Source organism: Plectropomus leopardus, chromosome 23, assembly GCF_026936395.1.
Source record: "Plectropomus leopardus strain MGB_pleo_1.0 chromosome 23, ASM2693639v1, whole genome shotgun sequence".
In the NCBI taxonomy this organism is placed as follows: Eukaryota; Metazoa; Chordata; class Actinopteri; order Perciformes; family Serranidae; genus Plectropomus; species Plectropomus leopardus.
In genome coordinates this window covers 4,180,671-4,208,335 of record NC_142198.1, presented here as the reverse complement: position 1 = coordinate 4,208,335, position 27,665 = coordinate 4,180,671, and the positions used below count along the sequence as shown (strand labels likewise).

The following is a 27,665-nucleotide window of genomic DNA, read 5'->3' as shown; positions in this document are numbered from 1 at the left end:
TCTACCATGCAGTTGTACACGGTAAATATCCAGTTTTAGCTGTTTTGCAAATGTAAAACTGCAGTTATCGAAGCCGAGAAGAGCTCGCCTTTGGTGGGGTGTCGGCTATTTCCTGGAGCTTCACGTCGTTGCTCTGTCGGTCGCTACAGATGTTTTTAGAGGTTTTAGGGCGTGTTTTTAACAGGGACTTATTTCAGTACCACTCAAGGCACAAACGGTGTTTTTGTCATCTTTTCTCCCGTAAATATCAAAGAAATTGGAATATTTCCAGCCGTTGAAGGTAAGCATTTCCACCTTTCGTACTATCGTTAGCTTGTTACTTGTGACGTGCTTGCGCAGCGCGACCATTATGAAAATGAATCCGCTGATGTGTGTTAAAATGAAGAAAAAAAAACAAAAAAACAACAATATAAATATAGTGGTATGTATATAAACTGTAGCAGAGTGTTACGGAGAAATTAACACCATATGTTACAAAAAATATCAAAACTTGAAAGGTTCGAAAGGTCACTAGTCAATGAGCTTCGTGAGCTCAGAGAGCGGGACTATGTTAAGTACTTGTATTTTCAAGCCCTATCGCTGTGTAATCATGCTGAATTGGGCTTAGTTGTGTAGAAAATTAATCGTCAGGCCTCAATGTTACGGTATTAACCCCATACTGAGTAAACAGACGAACATAAAACATTCTGCATGTGAGTGTTTTTTTCATTCGGTGAAAATGAGGAAGCCATGTTGTTGTGACGTGAACGTCCCTAGTGGGCGTGAACGTTACTGCATTTTGGGTTACTTCACGGACCCCAACTTTCGTCGTACAAATGTGAATACACTTGCCAACCAAAATATATACACCCCGGCACCATGTGAAATTTCAAATTGGAACATTGGTACGTATGATGTCGGCTGGCTGCGATGGCCGAGTGGTTAAGGCGTTGGACTTGAAATCCAATGGGATCTTCCCGCGCAGGTTCGAACCCTGCTCGCAGCGAATTTATTTTCCCTTTATGATCTTTTTTTTTTTTTTTTACAGCAAAGACACGAGAGCGACCAGAAACGGAAGTAACTAAATTTACAAGGAGCCGTAGAAATAAACTCTGGAAGGTGATTTGTTATTTTTTCTCGTAATAGAAATTTCTCCTGTATGCGCAGTCGTTGTTTAACCAAGGCAGTCAACAGAAATATAAAAATAGCTGCCGAAGCTGTAACAGTCATATATTGGTAATATATTTATAAAAAGGCACCGCTGGGATTCGAACCCAGGATCTCCTGTTTACTAGACAGGCGCTTTAACCAACTAAGCCACGGCGCCACCTATGTGTCTCTCTTGATATAACCACTTATATATGTGTCATAGAGGCACGTATAATATGGTTTTTATCTTCGTAGTTGTATGTTTATCCGTATAAATTAATTTCAGGGCCCTGGTTTGCATTTAACAGCAAATACACTAGAAAAGAAACCGTATTTGGCTCGAACGGCTCACGGTGAATGTTCTGCAGTATCTTATGGTACCACAGGGTGGCGCTTAGAAACCGTGAGATTTACATTAAACGTTGTACAGATGTTTGTACTGTTCAGCTTTTTAGTGTCTCGTCTTGAAGAGCTCAAACCTGCCTACAAAAGGCAGACAATGCCATTCAAAATGTATATATTATATTACTGTAAGTCTTTGAACCTTTAATCTGACGGTTTTTTGTGACACATACTTTTGCAATGCTTTAGATAAGGGTTTATGATATTTTGTCAAAACACAAAGGCTTCATCCACTGTGGAAGACACTTAGGAAGAGCTGAAAAAAGGTTAAAATAGCTATACGTGTGCCTTCTTGTGTTTATTTATTAATTTAATTTAATTCTAAAAAGTCCAATATGTGGACCATATTTATTTATTTTTTATTTTATTTTATTTTATTTTATTTTATTTTATTTTATTTTATTTTATTTTATTTCATTTACTATCTTTGTGTGTGTGTGTGTGTGTGTGTGTGAGAAACCTGCTTCAGAAAGCACTGTTTGTCCCTGGCATATTGTCTTGAAATATGTTTTTAATCACAGAGTTGCATAACTGCAAAAAGCACATTCTTACACAATCCACAATAATGCCTGGAAACTGAAATCGATAAACATAAAAAAAAACAATATATCATCTTTGTGCTGGTAACTGAGATTAAATGCACATCTGTGTCTGATTTGGGACCTGCAGTAGCTTTCTCTGTCTTTTATCCATGCAGATGGGATTTATTATACTCTGGATTTATCACAGCCCACTTGTGAAGACCTATAGACCTTCAGTGACTACATTAAAATAGTGTGGGGGTCAAAATATTTTCAATTGAGAACATTTTTATAATTAGGACACATGCACATTTTTTCTCCTGTGTGTAACTTTCATTTTCCATGAGTTACTTCCTGTTACTAATCATCCTCAACCACCAGGCCAGCTCAGCTTCCTCCTCTAACCACAGTCACTCTCTATTAACGGGACATTCCCTGTTACGAAGGAACTGTGAACACTGAGTTCACTCTGTAAGTTCAAAGTCTGCACAGACAGGAAAATAAATCTCTATTTGTAACAATCTCAGGTCCATTTAGTGGCTCTGTCATGTGATCTTTATCAGCTGGCGGAGTTGTGCAGGGGTGTGTGAATTTCCAAGCAGTTTTATTCATTAATTTATTCATTTAAAATACAAAGTGAAAAGCCAACTTTAACCATTTGGAACCTGGAGCAGCATCACTTTTCTCGTACTGCTTTCAGTCACCTTTCACAAATATTTAAGCCTTTGAGCTCAAATTGGTGCGACCGTCGGAAAAGGGGCCATGTGCAACTTGGTGAGATATGTAGAAATTGGTAGATTTTGGAACAGTATTTTAAAAAAGCAAGGAAAAATGTTTAGTGAAAAAAACAATTGAAAAAGTGCATTTATAATTATTATAAATACATATTAAAATAGTGTTTCCGATTTATCATCATATTTAAGCACCTTTCCCAGGTCATACAATATTTGGTTATTAACTTTTTTTTTCTATTTTTTGTTCCTTTTTTTTTCTTATTTGCTTATTTTCAGGTTGTTTTCTCGTAGTAATTAAAAATTACTTGCTTATTTTTTGGTAATTTTTTCCCTTCCTTGCTCATTGACTTCTTCCCATGTTTTTGAAAAAAAAAGAAAGAAAAAAAATCACTCAATTAATCAATATTTAAAGGGTTAAATCTCAGCAGGTCAGGGCATAATGCTGTTGTGTTCTTGTCTTCTAGGCTTAGACACGATGACTGTCATTAGCAGGAAATTAGTAAAAATTATAAGATCTTTATCCGAAAATTAGTGAAAAGAAATGAAATTAAGAGACCTGGAAAAACAGGCTAAAATATAATAAGTCTTTAAAATAATTTAAATGATAAATAAAAATATTTAGCCATAAATATAAGAGATTTTTTACTCCTAACTTGAAAAAATTTTTTTTCCCTTTTTCACGTAAGAAAACACACCCACTTGCTAAGGGTTAATAGGTTTAAAAAAAAAAAGATAAAAAAAATACCATTTTAGATTTTATTTTATATATTTTAATTTTTTTAGGGGAAACAGGACAGGCTACGGGCCTTTTATTGTGAATATGGTTTCAGTAAAAAAACAGTGTGCAAAGTTCAAAAGTTGAATGAATTTCTGAGGCATGATTCAGAGTCCAGGCTGCACGCGTGTGTTTGGTGTGTGTGTGTATGAGTGTGTCTCATCACCTGGAGTCACAGGCTGCAGGGCTGCTAACGCTTGAGCTTGGCCCCACGGTGGAGCTCAAGTTATTTCCTGCACATGTGTATCATGTAACAAGCTAAATATAGAACATAGTATGTTTTTACACACAGGAGCTGATGAGTCAGATTCTCTGAGAGCGTTTGTCATGTTAAATACAGACATGGAGAATACATTAAATGTGACACAGCACGATTGTGACTCATCTTTACATCATGATGTGACCCACATCTTCGTCATCCATCATCACCTTCGTCTCCTCCGCTCTGCAGTTTGCTTTACACTGATTCTTGATAGTCAAACCAACTGAAGGAGCTCACTGTTTGTAATGTTGCGTATATGTCAAATTTTATGACTGACACTGAATCAACGCAGATTCCCTTGTTATATATTGTAAAATGTTATACAAATTAACTACAAGAAACCAGACCTTTTCATATCAACTTGTAAATAAAGTTTGAAATAAATTTGAAACATTGAAATAAATGAATAATTAGCTATCTATTAATCTTTTTAAAATGTCAGATAATGTGTATAAACAACATAATTAAATTTGCCTCTGATTATGTTCTTAACCCCCTAAAACCTGGATCAGCATTACTTTTCTTGTGCTGCATTCAGACGTATTAGTATTTAAACGAATCATGGGAAAAAGGCAGTAAGCATCTTTGTAAAAACTGTTCTGCATTTGCAAGAACTTAAAAGTTTTAGAACAAATGTCCAATGTTTGTATAATTATGATAAATCTATATTTAAAGTAATTTTACAGATTTTTTAAAAGCTTTTTTAGGTCATTTCCTTAATTTCTGTCTTTCTTTTTTTATTAGTTTTTTCCTTTTTTAAAAAAAATTATTTATTTTTTTTACTTTTTTTTGCTAATTTTGTGTCATTTCTTCTGAACTTATGGCATTTTCACCATGTTTTTGAAAAAATCAAGCCAATTCCCAGCTTTAGTAGGATTAAAGATTAAATATATAAAGTGAAATACAGTTATAATTTATCTTACTGAGGCTAAACCCAATCAATAAAATCAGTCCGAGGCTCAAAAGTAACCCCAGAGCTCCTTTTTTTAATTACACAGTAACTCTGATAGATTGGTGCTGTCCTCCAGGTGTCTCTGAGTGCAGACAGCAGGTGAGAAAAGCTGATGAGTATGAGGCCGAGTCACCCACTAATCTATAATTTCGGACAGTTTGTGGGGACAGACCGGGGTTGTGGCCTGAGGTGGATTCTGGCTTTCCTGTAAAAAACACGTCATTGTAATTCTACACAGTACTGGAGCCCATCTTAAACTCGGCCATCATTTTGATCTCAACCTTAAAGTTTTGTGATCCTGTGGCGTAAATCGATCTCAGCGCCATACAAGGCCGTACGCAGGGTTTTACAAATACTGAGGTTCAAAAACCAAGCTTGCTAGGGGGGTTTGGGGGCATGCTTCCCCAAAAATGTTTTATTTCCCTTATCTAATTATGTGGATTTTAATCTATTTGGAGAGCAAAAATTGGACAATAGCAGAATTATTATTCTTTTGTTATTATACATTTTAAGCACATTTTCCCAGGTCATTTTTTGTTTTTGTTTTTTTCTTTGTTGTCATCATGTATTTTTTATTTTATTTTATTGCTAAATTTTTAAGGTATATTGAAAATAACCTTAATTATATATTTAGAAATATTTTAAGAATTTTTAAAAAAATTATTAGACATTTTTAAGCACAGGTCATTTCATGTTTGTTCACTAAGCCAAGTGCAGGTTATGTAGGAAGCTCCCTGCAGCATATAATTTTATCCTTTAGGTTTAGCATGTCTGTCAGTATAAAAAAAAAAAAGTAGATATTACTTAAGTTTGAGCAGCACTGGCAACTAAGACATTTACTGATAGTGTAGTGAATTCTGGCCTTTTTACATGCTTATTTTATTGATCGTATATAATCAAACAGCGCTGAGCAAACTCTGCGAAAAACTCTTTAAAAAATCAATTTCAGTGTATGCTATATTTCGAATATTTTCAGCACTTTACCTCGCTGTGCCAGTGTTAAGGGACTGTACTTTATTTATCAGAGGAGGGGGTGGCTGGAGTGTGACTTTTTTATTTAAAATAATTATAAAATAGTGCCTTTTCCATCTGTATGTCCCTCCTCAGTGCTTTTTTTTAGAATGCCTAACCCATTTTTCAGCACCCCTTCCCCTCTCACAAGGCCAGCCCCTATCGCTAACCACCATGGGAGGTCGGCCAAGGATGTGGAGCACGCATAAAACGCCTGGTCCACTTTAAGACCGATTGAGGTATTTATATAACAGAATAGTTTGACTTCCAAAGACATTATCTGGGTTTGTTAGTCCTATTTCAGGAAATTCGATTCAGTCTGATTTCAGTAGGACTAACATGTTTACACGCATTTTAAAAGTCCACTTTTGGTTCGGACTAACACAGTAATACCACTTTTTCTAACATCAGGTAAACATGCTGAGTGAGAGGCAATAGTTGGAGCTACAGCACATCTGGATCTAATTTCTGGTGCTTCACATGTTTTTCCACATTCTTCTCTTTTTTTCTGCCTTCGTGTTTCTCAGATGAATTGACATGGGAGCAGGAAGTGATGAGAAAATTAATGGTGCGTTTATCACAGAGGGGTTCTCCTCAAGAAAAGTGCAACGTGGGAAAAATGAGCGAGATTTTATAAATAAGTGGAGCTCTCTGACTTCCCATTGTACACTGCTTTTCCATGTCATCCCAGTGGGAACAAGCCTGCACGGTTGAGTAATGACAGAGTGGCTTTGGGCTGGGTTAACACGTACCTTACAAGCAGCAGGATGGTGGTTTAGCTGAATCTGGACTCCATTTGTTAGAAGCAACTCTCTTTCTGGTATTGTCCTGAAGCTCTCACTTTACTGGCAGTGTGTGATGTGTTTGTTGAGCCCAACTGTGAATGGAGCAAATGGAAGAATGTGCTCGGGGTCGAGCCTTGACTTGTAGCGACTCCGCTGAGGGACTGAATCTTCAGCGACGCGCAGAGGGAGATGGAAAACACAGCGGGGGAAAGTTGACTGAAGGTTGAAGGGGCATGTTTGTCATGGTGCTGTGAGGAATGAATCACCACAGGGAGGTGTGTGTGTGTGCGAAAAAATAATTGGGAAAATTGGCTGCTTGATTTCTTTCAAAAACACTGAAGCAAGGCAATGAGTAATTGAAGAAGAATGACCCCAAATCAGAAAGAAATGAATAAAAAGTACAAGAAAGCTGCCCAAAAATTAGCACAAAAGAGGAAAAAAAAGTTAAAAAAAAAAAAAAAAAAACCTTACAAAAAAGGAAATGATCTAAAATATGCTTAAAAACAATTTGTCAACATCTTCTTAAATATGTAATTATGATAATTCTAATTTTTTTAAGATCTTTTTTTTCCCAAAAAAGTTTGGATGAAGGCCAACAGCAACACAAGGAGAAAATACCCAAAAATTAGCAAGAAAAATGTTTTAAAGAAATACAAGAAAATTAGCTGAAAATAAGTCAACCAATTAATTTATAAATCGATAAATAAATAAATACAAAAATAGGAAAAAAGCTTAATAAAAATAATAATTTGTTTTTAAATAATTCTAAATGTGTAATTATGATAGCTTTTGCCCTAGTATTTTTGCTTTATTTTACTAGACATTTTTCTCTTGCATTTAAAAAATGTACTAAATCTGTAAATTTCTCGCAATTTCTTACCAAGTTGCTCATTACTTCTTTTTTCTCATGTTGTTGAAAGAAACTGAACCAGTGTGCACAGAGTTCAAAGGTTTAAATACTTGTTAAAGACGTCACAAAGCAGTTCCAGAAGAGTGCTGTCGATCCAGATTTCAAAGGGTTAAAAGAGGCCTTGCATTTAAAAAAGGGGGAAACATTTTGCCAGTCCCATCCACAATGGACCAGTTCAAGTTCAAATTTAAATCAAAGTTAGGTCTGTTTCAGTTTCTCTACATAATGTTTTCCGAAACTTGTATTCCAAGACACTTTTTTATGATTCTGCCAGACAAAACTGTCACTGTTAAACTTGCATGCCTTATTAGTGTAAAACCATTTGTATCTTTATATGTGAATTGCACATCAAGTCACCAAATTTGGAAAAAAACACAGACATCACAAACTCAGTCCTCACTGCAATCTGTCGTCTGACAGGTCGAGTCTGGACTGTTATCGCTCCGACTGAATTGTGCTGAGTCTATCGTCTAATCACGTCCGTTTATGTAACACTGTTATGAGACACAGTCACTGGGAGACACAACAGCAGCTGGGCTGTGGTGGAGCGTTAGATGGAGATCAGACGGGCACTAGAAAAGAGGAGTCAGTGATGACAAATAAAAAGGCTGAAGCGAAGCAGCAAACAAGGGAATATTTAGTGGAGAATGTTGCTCATATAAGAGCTTGTCACTTTATTGCACAGCCGATATGCACACCAGTACACAGACATATATAAAAAGTTTAACTCTTTGAAAAAAATACGTCATTCAATATTTATCTTCTTAAATATTGTAATTTTACAATATTTACAGGACTGCAGCCAATAAAATGACAGGGCACAAACATGTATTTACACTGTCTCAGAATTTTAATCAGCTCATTAATTCATGGTCTGTACAGTACTGTATAATGTCCATTATATAATGACTCACACAAATACTTAACTCCTGATACCCTTGTGTTAAAGGGGAAGGATAAAGATGTTAGTTGTGTTCATTTTTGTCGAGTAATACATTCATTTGATAAGCACGGACCAGAAATCAGCCACAACCATGAAGTTAAAATGTAAATACCTCCTGTTCTCATTCACAGGATATCAAATACTACAGCTTTGTTATGTCCTTGGTTTGTGATATCGAAGTACAAAGTACGCTTTAGTGTCGGTACGAATGCACTGGGTTCTCAGCCTAACTGCAATTTAAATCTAACTTTGGCAATATTAGACACTCAGGAAAACTGACTGGTCAAACAAAAACAGGGCTTTCGCTCAGGAGGCCGCAGTTTGTGTCCTCTGTAAAATCAAAGGCCAACCATGTGTTATTTTAACTTTTGTTGCACATAAGTTACGAAGGGTAACGTACTTACGTACTTATACCTTTTCACATACTCATTACCCACTTATGTCACATTACATAAGTAACTAAACAAATGTGCTTGTTTTTTATTTTATTTTTGTCTAAAAGAAGATGGCATGATTGTAATATTAGGACAAAACCTAAAATATCAAATTACCGCATGTCGGTAACTACTAACTCTTTGAAGACGCTCATATTTTAGTGTAAATGCGTGTGGCTGTTAACACCGTCTTTGTGAACTGTTTTTTGCAATGACACTCATGTCACATTTTTTTTGTCAAATAGATGCATATTATCTTATTTAAATACATGGAAATAGCACAGGAGCACAGAGACGTTATTTGCATGGCAGAGCAGTTAGGGGTGCATTTTACCGTTGGCATATACTGTGAGAATCACACAGTTTCGTTTTGTCATGTTTAGGCAGGTTTTGTGGCTGCAAAATCTACTCGCTGCTTTTGTGATTTTGCCTCTTTATCTTTTAATTTGTAACCCATTTGTTTTTCTCCCAGCAACATGCAGCGGACCTACAACCACCAACACAATCATTCCATCACCAAGTCAGATCCTGAGGCTATCTATTAAAGCTTCTGTTTTTTCCTTGTGGTTATGGTTAGATGAGTCATTAGGTAAGGGATAGGGTTGGGTTAGAGGTCAATGAATGGAAAATTCTGTTATGTAATAGTAATGTATACACAAATACGGACCTAAGCTTACTCAGTTAAAGGGCGGCAGTCTTCAGACTATTTGTTTTGTCTCCTTGCAAGACAAAGTTATGGGAGATGAGGGTGCACAACACATAGAAACACTGACTCAAAGGCCCTCATGGGTGGTGCAAATATAGCCAAAAGATACAGTGAGTCAGTCTCTCCTGCAGGTAGAAAGGAAAGGGTGGGGTGGAGGTAAGTCAGAACTTGATGTGCAAATAAATTAATGTATTTGTCAAGCATTCATGCTTTGACAGTTAACAGAGAGAAGTGAAAAGGCAAAGACCAAATACAGACCTCCTTAGCAGAAACCCAACAGCATTGGTATATCGGTCAAGAACTGAAATCGGTCAACCAATCAACCATTTTACTTGACAAACGATCTCTGGTGGTCGGGCAAGCACTGACTGTTGTTTCTCAGAAGCAAAGGATGGTGCACCATGATGTTGTAATGGCATTGCAAAGCCCCTAAGGCAGAAAGTTGGGGCGGATCTTTGGTGTTGAAAGCCGGTGACTTTAACATTAGAGAACACTGCTTCCATCTTGTCTCCCACCTATTGGTAGTTTGGCCACCATCTTTCTTGCTGTAGTTGCCTAATCCTAACCTTACCTTAACCAAAAAAGTGGTAGATACGAAAAAGCTTATATGAGTCATTTTTGCAATGCGTCAGAGGTTAAAGATTGGTATGTAGGGCTGGGTATCATTAAAAAATATATGCAGTACCAATACCAGAACCCCTAAATTGCACAGATACCAACAGAATACGTCATTTGATACCCAAATTATGATGGCAGAACAAGAAAAAATTTTCCTGATCTGGCAAGGGACCAGGATCAGACCGTAGATGCAAAAGTGATCGAATGCAGGTATTGTTTAAATGAAGAATGAAAAGTTTTGGTACTACTTGGTTCTGGATAATTTTGGTTGATACCTTAAAAGTAACTAGTTCTGATACCCTATTTGTAAGATAGAAAAATAATTGTACTGGTGACTCAGGCACCAGATAAGTGAATACTAATACATGGAATTTTGGAAGGCTATGACAAATGACCTGTTGTTGTTTGGGTTAGAGAACAGAACTCCAAGGACTAAGTTACATTTGTCCATTACCTTAAAAATTGCAGCCTGACAGGAAAACGTTCAACACAAAGTCTAATTTACCTGAGCTGAAAACTTCAGAAGCAGTAACTGGACATTGTGTTTTTTTGTCAACACTCAGAATAATGAACAGTCTAAGGAACTTGTCTCTGCAACTCAACTTAAGTAATAAAACTTTCTCAGCACACTTATGTTTGTGTTCTGCCTTGCCTGAAGAAGTTGAAAAGGTTCCTGAATTTTTTTCATGCTGTCTGTTCAGTACAAACACTTGGCCATCCAAGAAAACACTGGGTGGGTCCAGGCAAGATCCAGATTTTCTTGGCCAAGATTCAACAAGTCAAGTGTTTTATCTGTAAAATCGCTGCAGGGCTTATCTAGATTCATGTTAGTTACAGTGTTGGAGAGCAGGCATGTGAGGTGTTCCAGACTCTTTGTGATCTGTCCGGTTTTTTATGGAGGGTCAGCATGAACCGGCCAGGTTATGTAATTGTTCATGACAAGGTGTCGTAGATTAATGCAAGTGTATTCATGCATGCAGCATACCAATCTTTATGTCTGTACATTTGGTCTGGTTCACCAAAACCTCACCCACTTAATCACTCTAACCACATGTGGGTTAACTCAGGACAAACAGTAGAGTTTTCCATTCGTTTTTCCTTTCAACTCCTACTTTGTGGTTTACCATCAGAGGTCTTACTGTACATCCTGCTGATTACACGCTGACCTCTTTGAGTATGATTAGGTCCAGAGCTATGGAAAGATTATGTAATTACGTTTAGGGCAAAGGAATAAATTAGGAAACATTACTTGATCCCCTTTCCTGGGAAAAATACCCATAGCAGCCCAGAATTTTTAGCATATTTGTGTTCAGACTGCTCTCAAGCACTGTTCGCACATCTTCCTACAAAATGTAATGCACAGAAATTTGTCTACATATATGTAATCATGAGCCAGTAACTCATGTATAATCGACATATTTGGGAAGGGGAATACGTTGACAGGAGAAAAGAAGGAATTGGTTTAAAAATGTGGCAGGTTTGAGGGATGGATGGGTCGCAAAACAAAGGACTTTCGCCAGGAAATTTGTGTTCGGATCCGTGTGAACTTGAATGAGTTTTGAGTCATTTTTCAGTTTGTTGTCACCATGTTTCTTTTCCTAAACCTAGCCACAGTCACCGTACTCACCTAAACCTAACCCCCATAACTTAACCATTATCGTGTAAAGAGAAGTCAGGTAAATGTTATGGAGGACTATCATGGAGGATAACGTCAGATTTTATTATCACTTTGTCTTTCTTTGTTTTTTGGGGAAATTTGGTTTTGATTTCTCTTCAGTTAAACTGACTTCACTTTCCATCAAATAAGATAACTTTTGTTATTTGGAAACTCTTGCCACACAGTGGGCTTTTGAAGGTTTACTCAGCAGCATGAATAATGCTACAACGAGCTCAGGTCATCCTTGGTCATGCAAATGGACTGTCGCTCCAATTGACACATTCATTGTCAGGGGTGAATGTGCTATTTCGACAAATTCTTTGGGTCTGAGATTATGCATTTACCAGTCACAGCGGCAGCTTTTTCCTTCAGTCTGTGTCGTTATCAACAAAACTTCACACTTTCATTTCCCATCCTCCCTTATATAGGAACTCCTTCCAGGATGACTGTTTTTCTCTAAAGATACCAAAGCTTGCTGCTATGGCTCCATTTTATTATTTCTTTTTTGTTGAACCTTTTTTCCATTTGTCATTGTTAGTTTGATTAGTTTATTTTTGTTTTTTTTTCTTTTTCAGTTTGCTCAGCATAGACTTGGTTCGGCATGGCTCTTATATGATGGACTATTCACGCAAGGATGCCAGGTAAGTTAGTTAGCAACATTATGTCAATATAAAACATAATCTGCATGGTATTGTGTTTCCTGCTAAAATATATTTGTCATCATCTCTAAAAACTTTCTTCACTTTGGTGCCCCTTTTGTTTTTATCAACCCTGTCTCACAGACCGCCTGAGCTTGCCCCTGCAACTCACGTGCCACCTCAGTACAATGTCTTGTGTTTTTCCAACATACCACAATGCCAACAATGCGCAAGACAAATAAGATAACCTTTAGTCTCAGTCTCTGCTTGGATGCCGGGAAGTGTGACTATCTATTACCCTTGATTCACTTCCTGTTTTTAATCCCATGAGGCATGTCCTGTTGTCTGCCGTTACATGACAAAACTTGACAAATCCAGGGCTGTTCCTGTTTTTCTACAGGTTCCAAAGAGTTGTATAAACACCTCTTTAGCAGAAAGTAGCACCTTGCAAAGGAACATGCAGAGCATCCTCACGCTGACTGGAGCTTCAACTCCCTTTTATGAAAAAAAAAATCAAAAATCAAAAAAATTAAATAAATTGTTTGGCAAGGCTATGTTTTAGGGGGAGAAAAATCTAATTTTAGTGTTAAAGTTAAAATTAAAAGTTAAAATTATGAGAACTTGAACAGATTTAACTGGCTTAATGTGGACACACTCTTACATTACGTTTACAGCAGTTGATAAAATGGACCCAATTTGGATTTATAGCCATACTAATGGGGCATATCAAGAGATGTTGATGTTGTTCTGTCTGCCGGTCAACCACTTTGGTCCAGACAGAAATAACTTGACTACTGAATGGATTGCCTGAATTTTTGTAGAGACATTTATGTTCCTCAGAGGATGAATCCTAATAACACTGGTGATCTTCTACACTGTCAAATCTAAGAAGTTGATTGTTGTCATTTATATTTACAGTACATGTAAGTATTTTCTTGAAATATAGATGTATTCACTTAATTTCGTGAAGTTGTTGGAACTTAAAAATGTATAGTGAAATGACCTTGTCCTTTGTAAGTGTTAACATCTTCAGTAAACCAGGTTAGTCTGATTTAAATTAATCATCACAAAGAGGAAAGTTAGCTGATCTATGAGTTCTGTTTTCTTAACATGTTTAAGACAAATACAAATATGATAGGCTGCAAATGGCAGAATACAGATATATAGCGCAGTAAACTTGGCTTACTGAAGTTGCTAAAACGTAAAAAGATTGATTTAATTAAACTTGTTATTTTTAAGTTGCAAAAATTTAACAAAAATAAGTACATATAAAGACAACTGGGATTGGCTGTTATTGAAAATGAATGAATAAATGAAAGTACATATAAACAAAATTTTAAGTAAACTCAGCAATAACATATTAAGTAAGCATGAATTAAGATCAATAGTTATATTTACTTACATTTTTCAAGGAGTTTTAAGTAAAATCCAGTCTTCAAAAAAAGTGGTAACTCTTCACAATAACCATCATTAACACTTGGTCAATAAAACTTTTGTTAATATTTCTTTTAGGTAACCAAATCAATGAAATAATAGGAAAAAGGAATAATTATCAGTAGTGCTATAATTGATGTTATTTTAACAGTTTATTGTTGCACATATTATGTTATTTTCTGTAAGAAATAAAGTATTTGTTAATGGTTAATTATTTGTTTGTGAACTGTCGATTAAGATTATTAGGATGCTTTGATGAGGTTGCAACTGATAATTATGATGATACCTTGTTTAATTATTAATAATAACTGTGTAGTGCAGCTATAATCATTTGGGTGGCCTTTAAAAAGTTGCAAATAAAATTGCCCTAAACAAGGCATTATAATAATTGATTGTACTTTATAGTAGCCATCCAGTAATGTTTTTGTATAGTAAACAAACCCTGTATTGACCATTCAGAAATACTTAATATAGTTTGTGAATGATATAGTTTTGAATGTGTGCAACAGTAAACTGTAAGCAAAACAAATTCTAATATTACTAACAACATTATTATTCATCATTTCATTGCTGACAGTAAAATAAATATAAACTGAAGTTTTTTGCAATCAATTTACCATTTATTAATCATGCTAAACTGTAAACTATATTTTGCTTTTTTCCACTTTCAATCATCTTTATATCGACTGTAGGGACTACAGCACACACACAGCACCATATGACAAGACCGCACATATGGATCTACTTCTCAAGCTGTAGTCTCAAACAGAAGTGTAGAAGGGGGTGTGAGCACATGGTGCAAGTAAAAAAAGAGGAAATTCCATTAGGATTCACTGAAAATTAATAGACTTCACTGCATATGACCAGTATCTCATCAAACCAGTCTGAACTGGTGATTTAAATCAGCCTTGTTGGTGACTTTTACTTGTATCAGCTGCCAGATCTTGCATTGCAGCAATCTTTTCTTGCTGACTTTTCTTTCTTTTTTTTACTGTAAACTAATAATGTTCTTCATCCAAATGATCAAGAGACGCATGACTAACAAACAGCACAGTCCTGTGTTTGCAGTTTTTTGGATTCCAGAGAATGTATAATGAGGGGATGACATTAATGTGTGCGCACTTATGTGCTGCTGACATGTGGTCTCATGATGTTGTTTCCAAGTTATTTGTAAAACATTTAATAGTTGGCAAAATGAGACTGCAGAAATACAACATGTTATTGCTGATCAAATCAAAACACACTAGTTCATACCGGTTTGATCATAAACTTATCACATGTTCAATCTTTCTTCTTCTTCAGTGTGTTTTTATTTTCAGGGTGTTTTTTTTAGGTGTATCCTAATGGTTGGAAATTTGACGGAGAACCCAAACATAGAAGCTCTCTCATTCACAGTGTCATTCTTTCCAGTGTCAGACCACCAAAACCTCAATTTGAAAAGGTCAGCTAGCGAAACAGGGAATCCTCTCACTTCATACTTACACCATGTGCTCACTGCCGTTTCCTTACAAAGAGAAACCGTCTCTAGAAAACCACAGTTACTAAGAAACTTCTGAGAAGTTTTTCGCAAGAGGTTTCCCTCCTATGTCCTAATGGAACGAGTGCATGGAAGAACGTGGAGGGCGTAGGTCAGCACATTTGTTCAGAATAGTGTCTATGACAACTGGGATGTAATTCAGTGGCTGTGGTTACATAAGCCAAATGTTTCCTCCTCATGTGAAATCAATCTACAAAAGTACTTACATGGGAGCTAAATACAGCGAGTGGATAAGGTGTAATGTTTTTATTGACGTATGCACAATACTCAAGTTAATATTTCAGCACTTGAAAGTTTTGTGGGAAAAGATTTTGTCAAGATGCAAGTCCAGCTAGTTACATTTTCCCTTACCCGGCCATCCAAAATGTTGCCTTAGCAAAAGCTTATACCTGATCAATAAGCCATTAAAGTAATTATTTACAATCAAGTAGCATCTTCTGGGGTTAAAAAAATGGCACCATTACGGAAGTGCCAAAATCTGCAGTTCCTCTAATGGCCACTTGAGGCTGACTCCAATAGCGAGTCAATTCCTATTGACCCCCATGTTAAAATGCCCAGCTTTAGAGCAGAAATAAACAGCGGATTTGGTCTCTATAGCTAATTTTGATATTCAATAAAACTGTTCTGGACCCAAATTTACCCAAAGATAATTTGTTGTCAGTCATACAATTTCTTACCAGAGTTCTCTACTTTGAGTTTCCTGTATTACTCAGATGTCCATACCTGATACTAGTAAGCTAGAATCATCTGCATAAAGCATAATTTTACATGTCACTGCTGTTTAGGTAACATAACAGTGGCATAACCCCAGATTCACTGAGTTTAGGCATAGCCATAGCTTTCACTCGACGTGTTTCAGTGTCTTTTCAGGATAAAAGCTTATTGTGACTATTTAGTCTCCTTAAAGGTCTTGTGCAGCATTTGGTTGTAGTAAAGACCCTCTAAGGAGGTTGAAATTCAGTTTTTCCGGAAGTACATTTGTTTAAGCGGTTTCTCATTTGCAAAATTTAGCATTAGCATTATCACTATCACAGCTGACTATAGATGTTAATGTGTTGTCCTGACCAAGCTAGCAGGAAGCATTTGGATAGCATTGCCACCCTCTCATCTGAAAATCCAACATGGCAATGGCCAAAATGCCAAATGTCAAATATTACTTTATACAGTTGAGTTTCAATGTGGCGTGTGAGAAAGACTTCAGAAAGGTATGTCTTTATTCTCATTTTGTTTTTATTCATTTTCCTTATGTAACTCACAAGTCATGTAACATCTAATAGTGAACACCTTTGGGATTTAATGACTAAGTCTGTGTGTGTGATGTTGTGTGTTATCTTGGCAACAGTTGATTCCCAAGTTCTTGAAGCCCCCTCAGAGAACTGGGTGGGTGGTACACACCGAAATTTCCATACATGACCCTATATGGAATGAACCCAACCCTTGGGGGTTGTGGGGGTTATGCCAAGTTCCAGTGAAAACATGTGTCGATGCATCCGTTTATTTTTGGCAACATTGTCTAAACAAACAGCAGAATGACATGTGCAGAAACAACAGTGGTCTCCATACATGACTCATGAGGCCACTCACCCGAGACCATTATTATTCTCTCATTTGTGTGGTTGTGTTTGTTCCCCCACACACATTTCCAAGTTATTTAGTGGTAACTGCAGGTCTTTAAGCTTGATAATAAATTAGCTGTGCTATGTAATTTAACAAGACAATTAAAACGCAACATCACTCAAACACAGCCACCAGGAACATGGTAAATGGTTCTATAAATGTCCCTCACAGACAGTTGTCTTGGCATGAAGAAAGATAAAAGGCTGAAGACGATGACATCAGGACAGTCTAGTTTCTAAATCTTGTCATCTTAGTTTATAGCTTGGGTTTGTTCACCCCATTCTCCTCCCCAAGTTGTCTAATACCAACACTTTGACACACCCCTATGTGTGGTATCTACACCAAAGTCACTCTTTGGTGTCTTGATGAGATGCATCACGCTTTCACCTAACTCCAGTGTAAATTCACAGTAATACTTGGCAGTAAGAATAACAAAGGTAGTTTAAAGAGTGAAAAGGCTGTGCATGGCGGCAGATGGATGGGTCAAAACAAGACTTTTACTTAGGAGTCCGCATTTCTTGGTTGATGCAAGACTCTCACCTAGGAGACCACGGTTCTTGGTCAAAACAAGACTTTCACCTGAAGGGCAGCAGTTTGTGGTTGATAAAGGACTTTCATCTGGGAGACTGGTCTTGGTGGATGTAAGACTTTCACTTAGGAGACAGCAGTCCTTGGTCAGTACAAGATTTTTACCTGGGAGACCACAGTTCTTGGTTGATACAAGACATTCATGTAGGAGACCACAGTTTTCGATCAATACAAGACATTTACCTAGGAGACTGTTCTTGGTCAATACAAGACTTTTACCCAGGGGACCATTCTTAGTCGATAAAAGATTTTTACCTCGGAGAATGTCATTCATCTAGGTGACCACAGTTCTTGGTCAATACCAGACTTTCACCCAGGAGACAGTTCTTGGTCAGTACAAGACTTGCACTCAGAGGACTGTTCTTAGTCAATACAAGGTTTTTATCTAGGAGACCCCAGTTCATGGTCAATACAAGACTTTTACCAAGGTGGTTGATACAAGACTTTCATCTGGAGACCTCAGATCTCTGTCAAAACAAGACTTTCACCTAGAAGACAGGAGTTCTTCTCCCATGCAAAACCAAAAGTCAGTGTTGTTTCAGTATAACGTCTTACATGAAACCAAGAATCAACACATTTCGCGTAAAAACCAAAAGTCATTGCTGTTTTAAGACATGGTTGTGTAATTTCCAGTTCATTTGCACTGGCGTCACACTCTGTAATTTATGTGCAACCTACCTATTTTACCCCAAAGCATGATCTTTTCTCTAAACCCAACCAGATAGTTTTGTTGCCTGAACCTAACCACAACCATTTCACAACATTATCCATTTGTTAGATTATATTTCAGCTGTGCCTTGCATAGATACACTAAAGGGTACCATGTGCATCATTATGACAAAGACACTAGATCATCGTTTTGCAAACACATCAAATCTAATAGTGAGATACCTAGATTTCCACTTCAAGCATTCAGAGATCACTGATACTGGCAGTCACACCTCGTTGCACTAATTATTATAACTTAAACACATTTTAGCTTGTTATTGCTGAGTTTGCGTGTGTCTCCTTTCTTTGTTGTGGCCTATGAACTGGTCATAACAGCAATGAAGGGTATGGAGGTTCGGGGCTGTTAGTCCCTTTACAATCTAACAATTAATGTCTGCTTTTTATAAAACACTTTGCCATTCTTGACATGCACAGTTAATTTAAAAAGACATCACTGAGGAAAAATAAAACCAAAAACGATTTGCATGGATAGTTGCTGTACCAAGGAAAATAAGAAAACATGTCTTTTTGTAATGTGGTCGACCCAGCCTTTTCTCCTCCCTCTATTGCTCAGTGTTTTCCCAGTCTAAACAACTTCTAGATACATTCATTTTGCCTTTTTTTCAGTGTTTAATAACCAAAAAGTAGACATCAAGTGCTTCAGAGCTGACGCATCAGATCCAAGAAGCCGTTAATGGCTTTGCTTTGTGACTTCTAAGAGAAAAACTGGCTTCAACCAGGATTTTTGTGGCTCTGCTAAAGGACTTGTAGATTTGGAAAAAGTGTGTTAATTCCCATTCTCTGCTCTGTCTACCAGATGCTTGATGAGTAGTGGGATTTGGAATGCTGGGAGTCACAACCAAATTTGGTATTTTGATTTGTCACCCCCAATAGTGAGTGTCGAGAGAGTGACTGTATGAAAGATGAGCTAATGTGAAAGACTTGCTAAGTTATATTAACTGCTGTGCCTTCTTGTAAAAACGTAAACATTAATATTTTTACACTTTAAGTCTTTTCTGGTAATTTAGAAGAGAGCAGAAGTTGAGTACATTTTGCTATTTCCTGTATAAAAGTGGCTATTTTGGCCTGATGGCTGAACAAAAGGTCAGCAGGTCAAAGAAACACAAGGTTTAATCCACTGAGGATGGATCTTTGCACAAGTATTTCAGGTATTCTGGCCTTGCACCGGGACTATATCTGTTTGAGCACCCCAAAAATGTCCATCACCCACAGATAAAATAAAATTATAATAAAATAGATAAAGATCAGTCTCATCTAAAGAATACAAATCAGATCTGGTTGTAATGAATGTCCTGTTTTAGATTATTTGTTTCAATACTAATCAGTCATAATAAACTCCATCAATGACATGATGTTTGAATGCAGCTGTACCCCCAGCACTAGTGGGTACTGGTACATAGTACCCAAGGGGGACCTTATTTCTTCAAGATGACGCACATTGACTGAACACAGCTGGTTTATATCCACAAAACTTAATCAGCTGAAAAAAATATTTTTGATGCAAAAGTTGCTTCAGATTACAAGCTGGTTTTAATTTGAACATTTTAATGCTTGGAAGATATCTGAGTTTTAGTACCCAAACCAAAATACTATGTTTTATACATTGCTTTGAGAAATAGATACATAATTTTCTCTGAAGCTAAGAGAAAAGCTCAAAATTGATGAAAGTGAATATTTTAAAATATAAATATTGCAACAACTTTAACAAATACTATTTTCAAAATTTTTCATAATTTTTAATTAAAAATCAGGAACAATCTGAAGATGTTTAGTGTCCTATATAGTTAACTTGTGATTCAGAACAATGTGAAGATAGGAGCAATCCTAGTAAAACTTTTTTCCCCAATATAATTGTTATTTCTTAGACATGAAGATCCAAGGCGGTTTCTTAGTCTATTTAATCTTTATTATTGTTGTTATAAAATTTGAACTTTTTTTTTTAATAATTGTAAACAAGAAGTGTGTGCTTTCAAATGTTTTAATGACTATAGAGGATGAAAAATGGAGGATGGAGGTGAAGTATGGAGGAAAATTAAATAAATAAAACAATAAATGAATGTTTAAAGGAAAAAAAATATTAGGATAAATAATTAAATGTTTAAATGAAATATAGATAAGTAAATAAATGTTGAAATAAGTACAGAAATGGATAATTAAATACATTCAAAAACTTTTACTATCACTTCTAAAAAGTTGGCTTGTTGTATTTTATTAGTCAAAAAAAAATGTGTTTAATAAACATTCAGCAAAAATTTGAATCTGTAAGGGTTTAGGTTATGTCAAGATTACAAAATACTTTAATTCATGACAGAACAAAACATAAAAAAACATTACGCTCATTCCCCCTGCAGGCTGATAGAGGTTTCTTCAGGGGAAACACAGACGCCTCTGAGTACATGCTCCTTCGTGTACATGCCAGTGATGTGTGTGTGTGTGTGTGTGTGTGTGTGTGTGTGTGTGTGTGTGTGTGTGTGTGTGAGTGTGTGTGTGTGTGTGTGTGTGTGTGTGTGTGTGTGTGTGCATGTGTGCGTATGTGTGCGTGTGTCTGAGCAAGACAAGGAAAACACTTAAGTGAATTTCCATCTGCTCTGTCATGCTTTGGGCAAAAACAGACAGACAGTGAAGAGAATAAGAGGGAGGGAGAATGAATGTGTGTGATCATGAAAAGGAAGCCTGTCCAGACAGTGTTAGATGACATCATCCTCACTAATAACTTCTGTGTGTGTGTGTGTGTGTGTGTGTGCGTAGGTGGGGGGCGTGGCTTCAGACCACGCTGCTCCACATATAAGGGGAAAGAAGCTCATTCAGTCACTGAGACTAAAGCAGCAGACTGAAGCTGAAACAACAGAGAGCAGCTGTACTACATCTGATACATTTCAACCAGAAGGTAAGAAGCACAACTGGACTTTAGAGCTTTTAAATTACATTTATAAAACTAACAAAGTCAAGAGAGTTTTCTCAGTTCAAAAGTGTTGAATTTGATGTATGCTTTACTTTCTTTACTTTCTTTCTTATAGTATTATAACAGAAAACACAACACAAGGAATAATATACCTTTTTGGACAACTTCACATTACTGTTGTTTCATTGTTTTTTTAGTAAATGAACTTGCAATATTTTAACTTGCACTCATATATCGCAGGTTTGCAGGCTCAGGGACTATGTTGTACCATGTGTTTTTGTGTTATTAGTATTACTTATGTTGCAGCTTTATCTCAAAGACATGCTCTCTCATTTTGTCTTGCCTAGAGATGTGTAAAAAAAAGAAAAGAAATTATTTAAAAAAAAAGAATTTAATTTCAGCAACAAAAAAAGGTGGTAAGGAGTCTTATCAGAATTTCTACTCAGGTGGTGGAATTAATCACATCAATATCCATAAATGTATATATTTTTAATATATTTTAAACAATATGTAATACTAGTAGTAGGAATAATCAGAAGCTCCATAATATGATATTATCACAATATTTAAGTTACAATACCATACAGTGATTATAATATAATATATTTTTCTCTATATATATATTGCGCTACGCTGAGTATTACGATACCATGAATTGGAAAATGCTCAGTATTGCAATACCATGAATTGGAAAATGTTCAGTATTGCGATAACATTTATTGCAATACATTGAGTATTGCATAAACATATATTGGAATATGCTAAATATTGTGATGATGTATGTTGCAATACTCTGACTATTGCGATAACATATATTGCGAAAATGCTGAGTGTTGCAATAACATATTGCGACATGATGAGTATTGCGTTCAAGTATATTGCGATGATATTGCGATTTATGTATTTCAGTGTGGTTATCTCATTTCATTCGTTGTTATTGCAGTATTGTGTATCTAGTCATCCAAATTGACAGTCAGTTTTCTTATTTTAGTAGATAAAAGTTTAATTTGGATTTGCAATGTTAATGATTTCTATTTTAAAAAATCAATACTTGGCATCCATATATCGATACAGTATTGCCACATTGTAAAAATAAACTCTTTGTCTTAACATAAAAAGTTGGTGTTCAGGCTGCCTTATATTTTTAAGTTTGTAAGTACTGTATTTGGGAAGAGAATCATTATGAAATTACCTTGACTTGTATTCTTAAATTCAGTCAACCTAATAAGTTTCAGGGCAGCTCGTACACTGACTTTGTCAAGTCAAAATAAATAGCTTATTTTTACATTGCAAAATATCATAATACTATACTGTATTGATTTTTTTCAAAAGTACGCAGTTTACTTTAACCACAGGCCAGTAGCTCTCAGACTGTTGGTAATGAAGCACTGTGTAGTTCAGTGTGGTGAACGGTGAAATTGGGTGTTTGTTCAGAGCGAGATGTGATCGCCTATGCAAACAGAGGCACAGACCTGTGACCCAGCAGCAGCTCTGTGTCGCTGCTGCCACAGTATGTGAGGCATGCTATACCCACAGTACACTACACACTATTGATGTCTGCTGTGGAAAACCAATGCTACTGACACACACACATTTCCAGTTAACACACTGATGCGAATGCGTGCACATCCAGCATGAGTCACACACACACGCACACACACGTAATAGAATGTAGCTGCAAGGTCAACAACTGCAATCGGGCCTTGACAAAATTTAAAGGGTCAGTTTAACAGTTTGAATTTGGTTAGGGTTCTTTAAATGAAGGACTAAATCAGGGAAGTCAATAGGCTTAACCTGTTATGATTTATGATCATGGATGGACTACTTGTGTTGATGCAAAGGCCCAGGGGCCCAAAGTGTCAGGGCCCTCCCCTGGTCTTAACATGCAAAATGTCACTCAAATTAACAAGTTATACCATCCATGAAAAACCTTAAAAAAAAAACACAAAAAGACCACAAAGAGATTTTAAGAAGTGACAGAGACACGAAACAACTACAGAAACGGGCAAAATAACCACAAAAACCTGTGTGTCTTACACCTGTGTAGGAGAGGTGGTGGGGCCCTTATATCTGTGCCCAGGGGCCCATTGTCTCATAGTCCGCCCATACATATGACCTCTTTCTCTTTATTTTTATTAATACTTTGGCCCAGTACATACATTTCACATGAAACTTGTTTTGATGACACACTTTTCTTCTTTATTTTTGTACTGCCATAAATGTATTTAATATAGTTGGAATGCAAAGAAAAAAAGAAAAAAGCTACATGTTTTAACTCTCACAGGCTGCTGATGAGAAATTACCTCCTTTATCACTGCATCTGCAGCAACTTCTGTTATTTAACAGTTTTCAGGAAGCTAAAAAATGTCCTTGGCATTGTTCCTAGCTCTTAAAGTTTGATTGCAAACATCTGAGAGCTGTTTGGAGTTTCTGCTGCCGACTTCTTGATAAGAAACAGAAACTTCCATATTGAGAACATCTGGAGCAACATGTTTTTTCAATTGAATATTAAGAAAATAAATTTTACTTTAATGTGTCCAACTTACACCTACTCTCCTGTGTCTTTCCCAGGATGCTGTGCGTGTATATTTTCCTGTTGCTGACTCTGAGCAGAGCGGGGCTGGGCTCTCTGCAGGATAAACAGACCGACTTTGGCCTGAAGGTCTTCTCACAGCTGGCCCAGGACTCTGCAGACAAGAATGTGGCCTTGTCTCCTTACGGTGTAGCCTCCGTGCTGGCCATGGCTCAGCTCGGCGCTGCTGGAAACACCCACAAGGCTTTAACTGCTGCTATGGGCTTTTCTCTGAAAGGTTAGTGAAACAGATTAAAGACATTAATCTCATGCATGGGAGGAAGAAGGTATATTGGTGTATGATTAGTGTAATCATTAAAAAAAAAACTATCATGTTGCCTCTCTTGCAGAGCGAGGGATGTCCCGGCAGCAGCGCTTCTTGCAGCGCGACCTGTCCAGCGAGGAGGGGGTGGAGACAGCCAGCGGGGTCATGGTGGAGAGGAAGATGAGCCTGGAGAAGGGATACCGCAGGGCCCTGACTAAGGCCTTCCAGACTCACCCTAACCAGGTGGACTTTACCAAGCCAGACCAGGCAGTCAGCATCATCAACTCCTGGGTCTCCGACCACACTGCAGGTATTCACAGCAACTCACAGCAGATCATCTGCAGGATTTTTGTTTTCAGGGTTCATACACATTTTTACCAGTGAATTCTATGACTTTTCCATGACTTTAAGACAAATTTTAAAGACCATACAAACCCTTTTCACTACTATATAGTAGCCTTTTTCATTGAAATGATTAACAAAATATATGAATTCAGAACAGGATATATAAGTTTTTATGTTCCATTGAATATTTAAATATAATTTAGGGACTGTTCATTATTTATTGGAGGGGAAGGGGTGGCACAAAAAGGGGAAGGCATGTCAAATCATTTTTTTAAGCACTGGGCAAAGAGCTGTGAATTTGTATTTTGGCTTTAGGAGAGGGGCATACAACTTGAAATAGCTGTAGCTTGGATTTGTTGTACTGCGGATCTTTTCTGATTTTTTCTTTAAAAATGTTGGCATTTTTTCTCTTCTGCAGGTGCCATCCCAGAATTCCTGGCACCTGGATCTCTGACTGATGAGACCCGCCTGGTCCTCCTGAATGCCCTCCACTTCCAGGCTCTCTGGAAGGTTCCCTTTGACCCCAAACTGACACAGGAGAGGATGTTCCACTGTGCTAATGGCAGCAACGTGCCCGTGCACATGATGAGACTCACCAACCGCTTCAACTATGGTAAGGTCAACACACTGAGCCCGTGCACTTTCTCAGAATTTGAACTGTGTGCTGCTTCTACCTCCTAACTACATCCACGATTTTCTCATTAATCAACAGGAGAGTTTGTGACTGCCGATGGTGTGGACTATGATGTCATTGAGGTCCCATATGAGGGGGACTCACTGAGCATGCTCCTGGTGTCACCCTTTGAGCCTGAAGTTCCACTGAGCACGCTCAGTGCCGATGTGAGCAGCCAGAGGATTAAGCAGTGGAGAATGGAGCTGAGGAATGTCAAACGACAGCTGGCCATGCCCAGGTGAGAAACAGTCAGACGGGTAGTTAACATGCAATCATCGAGCTGTTCTAATACGCCTTCTGATATAAACCTACAAAAAGCAATGCACCAGAAATAATGTTTATCCCACATTACACTGAGTACATAAAGTGACAACGACCTACCGTGTTTCTTTTCCTGAACATAATTTATGTCACTTTACCAACATAAACCTAACCTACGTACTTTGTTTACCCAAACCTACCATACCTAACTTTACTTACCTAAATCTAAAGCTGAACTGTCTCACTTTACTTTCCTAAACCTAAGTTAAGTACTTTTACTTCTGGAATTCTAAACTATGTATCTATACTTCCCTTAACACAACCTACCTACCTTTACTTTCCTAAACCTAATCTACACATCTTTACTTACTTAAACCTAATTCATTGGGCACCAATTTAATAGATATCAGATTGTTTTTTGTGTGAGGCTACATCGGAAATTATTTTAAGAAATCAACCTTTAAGGTTATTTGTGTCATAGTGATTATAACATTGCAAGCAGGATGAAAATTGAGGATTTGTGTGCGTTTTCGCAGGTTTACGCTGAACTCTGAGGTGGATTTGAAGACTGCTCTGCTCAACATGGGACTGGGAGACATGTTCAACCTGGCTACTGCTGATTTCACTCGCATCACCTGTAAGTTAACCTTATATACAGTAGGATGATCGCCAAGTTAGTTGGTTAAGAACTTAACTATTCCATATGAGCATGCATATGCATTCAGCTGTCTAATCTGTGTGTGTTTCTGACCTCCAGCGGATGAGAGGCTGTGCGTGTCCAAGGTCCTGCAGAGAGTGAAGATCGAAGTGAATGAGCGAGGAACCAAGGGAGCAGCAGCATCAGGTAAGCCCAAAATTGATGCCACCGAGTTTCAGTGAAGAGTTTTATTACTAATGTAGAGGGATTGTACATTTGCTGCATCCACAGCCAGCAACTCCTGATAAAATATTTGTAATTATTGTATTATTTTAACCACAAAATTATAATTGAATTATCAAAATAAAAAAAAAACCACAACACCACACACTGACATATTAACACTGAGTCGCCGCTGAGTTGCTCAGCTTGTATCACTCCATAATAAAAATCATGTCATCTTGAGTCTTTGGCTAATAAACAGCACATTTCAAATTTAGTCAGGGACAATTTTGTAGAAACATAAATGGCAACAGTTGGCACAGACTGGTTTGGGAATATACATAAAAACATAAATGATAAGGATCTTATGGCTGGGATTTTACCTAATATGTGGCCCCGTCTTGTAAAGGGCCCTGCATCAAATATAGTTTTAAGACTTATTATGTCAGATAATAGGGGGTCTGTTGGATCATGCTGGCTTGCTAAAAATGCAACCCTATGTAACCAACCCTATGTATGGCACATATTTCTTAATATTCTTTGTTTTTAATTTAATAATGACAAACAAAGTTGAGACATAGTAGTCGTAGTCACGAGTACTATTTGGTATTTTGGGGCTCCAGGCAAAAAAGAATGACCTGTTTTTTCATTCCTTCCCTCCATTAGCCGCCGTGATGTTCTCTCGTATGGCAGTGGAGGAGATTACCCTGGACCGACCCTTCCTCTTCCTCATCCAGCACAAACCCACAGGTAACACTCTTTCAACGTTTTATTTTGAAATCCTATTTTAGAACATCAGTCAGCACAGCAGTCCAGGCAAAGTGTATGATGTGTCTAATGTTGTACTTCCTGTGTGCAGGTGCTGTTCTATTCATGGGTCAGTTCAACCAGCCTCAACAACAGTAACCCACTCTGAAGACCGGCCTTCATCCCACTGTGTCTGACGACTGCTGCTCACACGCCCCACACACACACACACACACACACACACACACACACACACACACACACACACACACACACGCACCATACCTACTGTACAGGGCTCATAGAACTGAAAGATGTATTTATACCGTGCTTAATCCAAAAAGATACAGATCCAACATGACAGACATTGGCAACACGATTGACTGAGAGTTTATATGTTTGCTTTTAATTTATTTTGTCTGAATGATTGTGATTGGCAAGACAGAAAGTATTATGAAGGAAAGTTAACTAATTAAGTCGTTTACTGTTGTCTGATGCAACAGGCACCAATGCACTGCATGAGTACCAAACAAAGATGTATTTTTCGGTATTTTTTACAATGGTATTTGTAATGTCTATTTTTGTTATTGCCATGTTGTTACTAAGTTACATTTGTATTTTGCTGTATTTATATTTATTAAAATACTATGTTTTTACAAA

The 27,665-nt window shown here is 37.1% G+C and overlaps 1 protein-coding gene and 2 non-coding genes across 3 annotated transcripts; 2 read left to right on the top strand and 1 right to left on the bottom strand.

Moving 5' to 3' along the window:
• The first annotated feature begins 79 nt into the window (after window positions 1-79).
• serpine1 (serpin peptidase inhibitor, clade E (nexin, plasminogen activator inhibitor type 1), member 1) lies at window positions 80-27,665 on the top strand. The gene is made up of 11 exons (XM_042512551.2): window positions 80-280; window positions 12,414-12,479; window positions 21,130-21,268; window positions 23,855-24,093; window positions 24,206-24,430; window positions 24,884-25,078; window positions 25,178-25,376; window positions 25,936-26,036; window positions 26,157-26,243; window positions 26,925-27,008; window positions 27,118-27,665. The coding sequence occupies exons 4-11, from the start codon at window positions 23,856-23,858 to the stop codon at window positions 27,162-27,164; spliced, it is 1,176 nt and encodes a 391-aa protein (XP_042368485.1). The 5' UTR covers window positions 80-280; window positions 12,414-12,479; window positions 21,130-21,268; window position 23,855; the 3' UTR covers window positions 27,165-27,665.
• On the top strand, window positions 904-985 carry trnas-uga (transfer RNA serine (anticodon UGA)). Its single transcript has one exon. It is a non-coding gene; the product is annotated as a tRNA-Ser (tRNA).
• On the bottom strand, window positions 1,233-1,306 carry trnat-agu (transfer RNA threonine (anticodon AGU)). The gene has a single exon. It is a non-coding gene; the product is annotated as a tRNA-Thr (tRNA).